General features: G+C 54.8%; 2 protein-coding genes across 2 annotated transcripts in view; one reads left to right on the forward strand and one right to left on the reverse strand.

Annotated features, from left to right (window-relative positions):
* FSTL3 (follistatin like 3) overlaps positions 1 to 1,952 on the forward strand; it is a gene marked incomplete at its 5' end in the record, with an annotated part of 5,865 nt that extends 3,913 nt beyond the window's left edge. The window contains one exon of the mRNA XM_015564654.1: positions 396 to 1,952. Within this exon, the coding sequence (XP_015420140.1) occupies positions 396 to 806 (411 nt within the window). The remainder of the gene's footprint in view (positions 1 to 395) is intronic.
* Positions 1,953 to 2,036: 84 nt separating this feature from the next.
* PRSS57 (protease, serine 57) overlaps positions 2,037 to 9,269 on the reverse strand; it is a 31,349-nt gene continuing 24,116 nt past the window's right edge. The window contains exons 2-5 of the mRNA XM_006764780.2: positions 7,217 to 7,370; positions 5,474 to 5,618; positions 3,723 to 3,986; positions 2,037 to 2,703 (exon numbers count right to left, since the gene is read on the reverse strand). Coding sequence (XP_006764843.1) covers positions 2,491 to 2,703; positions 3,723 to 3,986; positions 5,474 to 5,618; positions 7,217 to 7,370 — 776 coding nt within the window. The 3' untranslated portion in view covers positions 2,037 to 2,490. The remainder of the gene's footprint in view (positions 2,704 to 3,722; positions 3,987 to 5,473; positions 5,619 to 7,216; positions 7,371 to 9,269) is intronic.

The following is a 9,269-nucleotide window of genomic DNA, read 5'->3' on the forward strand; positions in this document are numbered from 1 at the left end:
GGCCTCCGGTGCGTCGGGACTAGCGATGTAGGTAGAGGTCTTGAGGGTTGGGGCCGGGCTTATTGTGGGCGGGGCCTAGGTGGCGAGGTCGTGGGCGGAGTCTAGTAAAGGGAGTCTTTAATGCTGCTGGGAAAGCGTCAGTGGATTGGGTCTTTTGTGGGATCGAGAATAAGGAAGAGTAGGGTGGAAGTTTGGAAAGGGGTTCCGGGGCTCACGTGGGGTGAGAAGTATGGGTGCGTGACTCAGGGGCTTGAGGGTGCAGTAAGAGGGGACGGGGCTTGAGGGTGGTCTTGGGATGTGGGCGGGGTCTCGTTGAAGGGGTGTGGCTTCTGCCACAACCGAGGAGGCGGGGCCTGAGGGTGCCCTCAGTGTTGTGGGCGGAGTTCGTCCTCCAGGTGGCGCCCCTGACCCACCCTGGCGCCCTATCCACAGAGTCCTGCGCGCACGTGGTGTGCCAGCGGCCACAGTCGTGCGTGGTGGACCAGACAGGCAGTGCCCATTGCGTGATGTGTCGCGCTGCGCCCTGCCCCGCGCCCTCCAGCCCTGGCCAGGAACTCTGCGGCAACAACAACGTCACCTACCTGTCTTCGTGCCACCTCCGCCAGGCCACCTGCTTCCTGGGCCGTTCCATTGGCGTGCGACACCCGGGCAGCTGCGCAGGTGCGGTGCGGAGCGGGGAACAGTGGTGGGCTGTAGGCCCCAGCCCCTCTCCGTACCCCCGTTTCTCTGTTCGTCCCTCCCACTCAGCAGGCACCCCTGAGCCAGCAGATGTTGAGTCGGAGGAAGAAGAGGAGAACTTTGTGTGACTTAACAGGGTGGCCTGGGCCTGGCGTTCAAGGCCTCCCCCATTTTATTTATTGCCAGAGCAAAGCCTAATTTATGTCCCATGGACACTCCCCAGAGCCAGGACCGGACCACTTGCGGGAGCCCTGGACCCTTCCCCCCAACCATACACATCTTGGAAGAATTGGTGGGAGGAGGCCTGGGAGCAGTGCTGGTAGGGGAACCCTCCACCCCAAACACCCTACTACTGTTCAAGAGGACCTTGCTTCTGTTCCCTCGGGAATAACTATTAATTATCACTGCCACTGAGAGGACTGAGAGTTCTCTGCCAGCAATTAATGAAAGGGCACCCTAGCCTTCTAGAACAAGGGATGGGGAGGGGTCCACAACCTGGGTGCATATACATGGACCTCAGGACATGCTTAGAACCCCGGACAGGTCAAGGAAGCAGTCTGTCCCCTACCAACCCAAGTATTCAGGGCTTTCCTTCCCCCACTGCCTCCGCGTACCCAGCAGGTCCTGTAAAGGCCCCTGAGAAAAGCCCAGCTTATCCCCTGGTCGGGGAGGCACTGTCTGTGCCTCCTGACATAGGCCTCAGCTCAGCATTAGCTCAGAACAGGGCCCGATCCACTTCGGGTGAGATCTCCTGGGGCCCGGGAGCCCCTACTCATCCGGTGGGATATAGACACCAAGGCCCACTGCACACCCGGCCCCCTGGAGCTGCGTGTCTGAACAGCACCCCTAGTGCCTGCTGACTCGTCCACAGGCGAGGTCCAGACACAGGACCCCTTGGTATCATGAGGCCCACCCTTGGGTCTCTAGGCCCAGTTCTTGGGTGAACCCTCTTTGCCCACCAGCTCGGCTCAGGGGTCTCAACCCCAGCCTAGGGCCAATTCCCTGCATTCCTGGGCTGTCACTCAATGCCACCTCCTTGTGCCTTTGTGTAGACCAGAGGATCAGACCTGATATGGGAATTCAGCTCCTCAAGTTTGGGGCAAGGAGCTCAGGGGGCAGTGTGCCCACCCTCTCCCAGCCCCCAGAAAGTGCCTTACCTATGTCACCCAGAAAAGTGTCCTTGAGTAGGTGAGTTTGCCCAAGCCACCCAATAAGGCAATTTTCCCCGGCCTGGGGTCCTGCCTCACCAAAGAAATAAAGATTGTAAAAAGCCACCTTGGGGTCAATTCCTGGTCTACTCTCTCTCTGAGCCTCTGTGCTGCCCACTTTGGTAGAGGGTTACTAGTCTGGAGCCTGGGTTACTATTAGGGTAGTAAGTGGGGGCTCTAGATGCATCTGGAAGAGCATGAGCATATGTCCTTGGGGCAGCCACTGTCCATCTTGGCCTCAGTGTCCAGCTCTGGGCAGTGGGCAGCACCCAGGGAGAGGTCTGAGACAGGTAGAGTGGTGGTGGGAGTGGGTGAAAGAGAAAGGCGACCAAGCAATTGGCTCAGGGAGGAAGTGGCTCATCTGGACCCTCAGCCACCTTGAGGCCAAGAAGAAACTCAAGGGATGTGGGTAGACCATCATGTCTGGTTGTCAGTTAACATTTTATTCAGTTATTTTGGCCCTTTTTGTTTGGAATATATGCCCACCCACCCTCCAAACTCCCTGGAAGGTTCTGTGGACCCCCTGCCCCAGCCACAGAATCTTCCAGGCCAGAGCTGTTTGCACTGGTTGTCATCTCATTTGGGTACACCGTGCTGCTGTGGTTCAGGAAGCTCCTGTGGGGGCCCCAGTGGTCCGGGGTGAGGAGCTGAGTTGGGGGCTGTGGGGTCGCTGCCGAACCACACCCCAGATCCAGGTCACGAAAGCAGACACCTGTGTGTATACATCTGGGGTCTTGGGGTCGCCACACCAGAGGCCAGAGAAGGAAACGAGGCCATGGGCCAGGTTCCTGCACACCAGGGGCCCTCCGGAGTCCGCCTGGGGGATGAAGGGAAAGGTGAGCTCAGGGGTTCTTCTCTCAGCCTCACTTTGCTTGAAGGAGCTTCTACATGTAACGCCCATGAGGACCCTTTCCTGCCCTCAAAATCCTTCCACGACCCCCGAGTGCTCTTACAGCAAAGGCTAAACCCTCACCTCAGCCTTTAAGACCCTGAGGATCCTGCCCACATCTCTCTCCCTCACTCATCTGGTTCCAGCCACACCAGCCTTCCTGGCTCTTCCTAGAGCAAGCCAAGCTTCATCAGCCGCTAAGTTTTCACTTGTCTTTGAGACCTGTTACTGCCCCCTACTGGACACTGCTTGTATAAACATCGGGTCTGTACTGCACAAACATAGAATTCTGCAGCTGTTTGTGCAGTACAGACCCGAACAGCTGTGCATGGCAGCCCTGTGACTGTCTCTCTGCCTGTCATGCCTTCCCTCAGATCTTAAGGCTCCTTCAAGTCTCAGCTCAAAGGTGCTCTCCTCAGAGAAGCCTTCTGAATATTCACCCTAAAACTCCTGTTTCCTCCCATCCCCTCCCCTCCTGGTCCTAGCATCCTAATTGTCATCCGGAATTAGCTCTGCTCCTCTGAGTGGCATTTCTATATAGATGGAGAAGATGGAGTGAGGTCCAGAGAAGTGAGGCAACTTTTCCAAGGCCTGGAAAGTGGCACAGTGTGGACTTGGGCCCAGGCAGTTGGGCTCCAGAACCTGTGTTCTGAACCATTGGACTCTCTTGCCTAAAACAAAAGACCCTCCAGGCTGAGTTTCTTCCTCTGCATCAGGGCCAGGGTATTAGGAGCAGGAGCTCCTTCCTGGAGATCGGTTACCGCCTGTACTGGGTCCTGTTTATAAATACACAAATGTGTAGCTCTTTGTGCACAGCACAGCCATACATGGTCTGGTCTAGAGGAAGCTGGACTTGGTTGCCAAGGCTCTGCCCAGCTCTGACCCTTCTCTGTGAGCCTTGGTCCCCCCATGTGGTAAGTGGGAGGGACGGGCAATGAATATCTTACCGAGCAGAAGCCTCGCCGCCGTCGGTCCCCACTCTGGGTGCAGACCATGGCAGGGCTGAGCTGGCCCTTCCAGGAGCTATTGCAGACGTCCAGGCCCAGCACGCGGACCTCGGCCTCCATCAGCCCAGGTGGCAAGTCCTCAAAGTTGGACACCGAGCCCCAGCCGGCCACATGGCACCTCGTCCCGGCCCTGGGTGGCCTGGTGCCCCTTTGGGGAAGCCTCAGCAGCCCCACTGCAGGACCCAGGATGGCAGAGCTGTTCAGCTATGGGGAGAACACTGAGTTTTGGACCACCCAAACCATCACCACTGCTCCTGCCTCAGTTTACCCACCTGTGACACCTGATCTCTTGGCCTTATGGAAAGCAATGGCTGTCAGAAGGCCCACTGCTTTTGCCACCACATGCTCCCTGTCCATCAGCTCTTACCCACTCAACCCAAATGGTCTTTCTAAACAGCATCTCCTTCCCTGCTCCAACCCCTCCCATTGCTCCTTTATTGCCCTTGGAATAAAATACTTGCCCCCCCCATTAATTTCCCCCCCCCAGCCAGAATGAATTTACTGCCATGTCCTGGGCCCACCCCACACTTTTGCTCATACTGTACCCCGACCCGGAGCACCTTTCCTATCCAGCTTTCAGGCCTCAGCTTAGACACCACCTTCTCCAGGAAGCTCTCCAAGACTCCCAGGCTAGGGCCGGAGCCTCCTCTGGGCAGCCATGTGCCCCTGTCATGGCCACTTTACCCAGCTGCCACCCGGTTAGACTGAAGGCTTTAAAGGGGTCACCCCCATGGCTTGTTCCTGGCCATGTCCCCGCTGACGGGCACACAGCTGGCACTCAATCAACAGTTTTGGAATGAATGGCGTGGGCCCCTAATTTTGGTACACACCCCCTGACCTTGGGCACATCGCTGACCACCCCAACCTCAGTTTCCCCATTTGCACAATGGGATGGGTGAGTCAGAGCAGTGGGTTCCAAGCTTTGGGGTTCCACAGGTGAGTAAAATCCAGGTGTTGGCTGCTGACATCCACTGCCCCCTTTTTATTTGCCAAGAGAACCCCATACCCCTGACCTTCCTGTCCCCAGGGACCCATCCAATCATATTGAGTATCTCCCCCTTTTAACTTTTCAACACATTTGGAGGGCAAGTTTGGGGCATTCTCCCTTTGAAACAGAGGCCCATGGGGATTCCTGGAGTTGAATTTAGGGTGCCTGGCTGGGAACTGCAGGGGGGTAGTTGTAAAGGACACACCTCATGGGGAAGCAGAGGGAAATTCACATTTATGGGTGAAGTCACTTCCTAGCCAGAAAGCCCCAGGAAGGGCCCAAGTAGCAGGGAATTGAGGTCTTTCGTGGCCCTAGTGCCCCGTTTGTTCCCCCTACCAGCCTGAACATTGAGCACCTGCTGTGTGCCATAAACAGTCATAAACGAGGCAAAAATCCCTGCCCTCAGGTCCAGAGGAGGCAGTGAACAATGGTGAAGCAGCAAATGTGCAGGTGCTGCTAGCAGGTGACAGTCGTGCTGGACATAAGAAAGGTGGAACAGGGAGAAGGGACAGCAGGGCAGGGGCAGGTTGCAGGATGAAGGGGTCATCAAAGAAGGTCTCCTGAGAAGGGGACATTTGAGCAAAGACTTCACCTGACTCAGGTGTTTCAGGATCCTTCAGCTATTTTAAAACAGGTTCAGTCATCATGGGAGTAGCGGGGACAGGTCAGACTTACATCCAGTGTTCCTCCCCATGACGCTCACCTGCAGCAGGCAGATGTCATTGGCGTGGGTTGTGGGCTGGTAGTCAGGGTGCCTGACGACAGCTGAGACGCTGAACACCTGCTGGGTGGGCTCCGAGGTGCGAATGTTGTGAGCCCCCAGCACCACCCGGACTGTTCGTGGGTCTCTGCAGGGGGGAGGGGTATAGGGAGGGAGACCGGGGTAAGGCTGCCTAGCACAGGCTTTGGTAGCCCCATTGGCAAAACTGGTGCACAGCGACCCGCTTAACCTTGATGTCAACCCTGTGATAATAATCATGTTTGTTTCATTCCCACCTCAATTACTGTATTAATGCTAATATTGCAATACTAATTCTAATAACTAAGCTATATTTAGGACGAATTGAATATTTTTATATTTATTATAATTCCCACCTCAATTATAACATTATCTCTGAGGAGGTTCAGAACATGCCTCCCCCAGATGTGTCCCTTTGGCATTGGGATTTTTTTTTTTAAATTGATTTCAGAGAGAGGAAGGGAGAGGGAGAGAGAGAAACATCAACGATGAGAGAGAATCATTGATCAACTGCCTCCTGCACGCCCCCTACTGGATATCGAGCCTGCAACCCAGACATGTGCCTGACTGGGGATCCAACCATGACCTCCTGGTTCATAGATGGAAGCTCAACCACTGAGCCACACTGGCCAGGCTGACATGTGGATTATTTTGAGCTGAAGGCCATCAAGACCCTCTTGGGCTCACAAGAAACTTCTACCTTTTGCTTAACCACCTACATGAGTCTAAATTGGGGGCCTGGCCCATAATGAGAGTTACCACCAAAGATGATATTCTATGACCTATCTAGAGGGCAGGGCAAGCTTCTAATTACTGAAGGTCTTGAGGATTCTTCCCTCTGATGCCTCATCCCTAGCTCAGGTGACATAGATACCTCATCTGTCTTTTCTGTTCCTGAACCTCTCATGAATGTGGGGTCTCTGACTCCCTCATGTATGTGGGTCATCCACATGTATGTATGCATTAAATTTGGTTATTTTCCTTTGTTAATCTGTGTCATGTAGATTTAATTATCAGGCCATCTGGAAGAACCTGGAAAGGTGGAGGAAATTTTCTTTTTTCAATAATTTCAATGTTAATGTGATTAATTACTAGGGGTCCGGTGCACAGATTCGTGCACTGGTGGGGTCTTCTTTTGATTTTAAGAAACGGGTGGCAGAGTCTACAGCCCTGCTGAGTCCTCCCTCTGCCCTGGCGGGACTTGTTTTTCAGGGGCTGTACAACCTGCCACCGGCTCAAGCCCAGTCAGTCCCCATCTGTGAGCCCTGCTTCTGGCACCCATGGGTCAGCTGAGTGGTGCTCCCATTGTGGGAGCACATTGACCACCAGGGGGCAGCTCCTGCATTGAGCATCTGCCCCCTGATGGTCAGTACATGTCATAGCGACCAGGCGACAGGTTGTTTGGTTGCTTAGGCTTTTATATATAGATAGATTATAAACCAAGCACAGCGATGATAACATCTGCTTATTATCATGGAGGCTCCTTGACAAGGTGAGGGTAGTCCCACTTTTCCCCTTTGTTGTCCCATAAAGCTGGCCCCAGAGATGCCCCCTCCTGCAAGAGACCCCCAGGGAAGGGGGTGGGGTCTGGCCATCCCAACCCTTCCCCCCACCTGGAATGTAGCAATGCCCACACCAGGAACACCCCTCCCCACTCCCACCCCTGAAATATAGCCAGAGCATTCTGGGGTCCCCAGGTGGGCTCACCTGTCGATGAGGCAGTGGGCAGCTGAGACCACCCAGCGGGCACGGAGCAGGAAGCCACCGCAGTGATGCTGGCCCTCAAAGCTCACCGATGCCATGTAGGGACGGGAGTGTGGGGTCACCTCTCGGCCCCCAATGATCCTAGCCCCCCAGGAGCCTGCAGAGGGGAGGAGGGGTATGTTGGGAGGGGCAGAAGATGGGTTAATGGGGGCAGCTTAGGCACTGGGTAAAATGGGGGTCGAGTTGAGGGAGAAAGAGTCAGAGATAGAGAGAGACAGAGATAGAAAGAGAGACCCAGAAGGACACAGAGTGAGTGACAAGGAGCCCAGAGAAGGCCCTTGAATGTGCCAGGAGGAGGACTGGACCCCAGAAAACTTGGGCCTGGGCCTGCACCTGCGCCTGGTCAAGATCCCAACTGGGCCTCCCGCCCCATTGCCTGGAGAGGCCCTAGAGGGAGAGCAGCCAGGGGTTGTGTAGCTGAACCAAGTCAGGGCCCGTGTGTGGGGTACCTCAGCATTTTCTGGGGTGGGCCTGGGTGGGGCCCTTGGGGTACCTGGGGAGTTCCTGATGGGGCTTCTATATGGGGACTCCTGGGGGTCCTTACCTGGAAGCCTCATGGACATCATCAGAGCAGTGGCCACAGTCAGCAAAAGTTGGTCCCAGCCCTCTGCCCCAGGCCCCATGGCCCAGACTTCTCAAGGCTGAAGTCTCCCTGAGAGCTTTGAGGACCAAGGCACCTACCCTCACCCAACGGCCTGGAAAGGGGGAACTCAGCTGTGGTCTGTGGTTGGAGGCCCCTTCAGGCCCCACCAGCAACGCTCAGATCTGAGCTGGTGATACTGAGAAACCGATGATTTGACGGCCTTGGGGTCGTTGATCATAATTGCACAGGGGGAAACAGCAGTGGGGGAAGCAGGGGGCTGCCTGCCCAGGCAAACCCTGGCTCCACCAGTCCCTGGGGCCCTGGAGGTCACTTACCCTCTCTGTGCTTCAGTTTATCCAGCGTCTGTCCCCAGACCTTGGACAGTTCCCCCAACCACACACCCTTGAGGGGGTTGGCATAAGCATTGCTGAAGCTGCAGGTGTGTGGAACCTCATTTAGTTCTGGAGTGACCCGAGGATGTCGGTATTGTTTCTATCTCCATGCTACAGATGGAGAAACTGAGGCACAGAGAGGGAGTGAGAGGCCAGGGTTGCAGCCTCAGGACAGCTCCTATTGCTCCTGCCAGGGGCCAGTTCTACCCACAGCCAGGCCCATTTCCTTCCCATCTGATGAGCAGTTATGAAACAGACAACTGTTCTTCATGGTCCCCACTAACCAAGTTCCCAGAAGCCCTGCAAAATGGGCTGGATGGGGGGCGATATTTCCATTTTCCAATCTGAGGTGCAGAGACGGGAGTCTGGTTTGTTTGGGGCTGCATGGAAGGTGTACGTGAGCCCAGAACTCTTGGGCTATAGTCCTTGAGTGTTCTTCCCATGGAGGACTTGGGTGGCTTTCCCAGTCAGAGCAGACACAACAACAGCAGTGACAATGATGATAACAATAATAATGATAATAATAGCTCCCTTTACCAAACACTTACTTTTATTATTTTTTTATAAAAAAATATTTTTATTGCCCTAGCTGGTTTGGCTCAATGGGTAGAGCGTTGGCCTGTGGACTGAAGGGTCCCGGGTTCGATTCCAGCTAAGGGCACATGCCTAGGCTGTGGGCTCGATCCCCAGTAAGGGGCACGCAGGAGGCAGCCAATCAATGTTTCTCTCTCCCTCTCCCTTCCTCTCTCTCTAAAAATCAATTTTAAAAAAATATCTCAAAGAGCGGCCATGCTTACTCTGGCCAATGACCTGTTCCCAGGTGTGACTGACAAACAAGTACCTTCTCTATGTCACCCAGACTAAACTGGGCATGTATCTGTTCTTCCCCCTGTTTAATCCTTTCCCCCAGCAGTCTGCAGGGAATAGACCAGTAGCTCTCTGGGCAGAGTTAAACTACAGCTTCCTGGCAAAGCTGCATAAGCGGCATGCCTATACTATTTGGCCTTCCCTTTGCTCCATT

This window comes from Myotis davidii, unplaced genomic scaffold (genome assembly GCF_000327345.1).
Source record: "Myotis davidii unplaced genomic scaffold, ASM32734v1 scaffold198, whole genome shotgun sequence".
NCBI classification, from domain to species: domain Eukaryota; kingdom Metazoa; phylum Chordata; class Mammalia; order Chiroptera; family Vespertilionidae; genus Myotis; species Myotis davidii.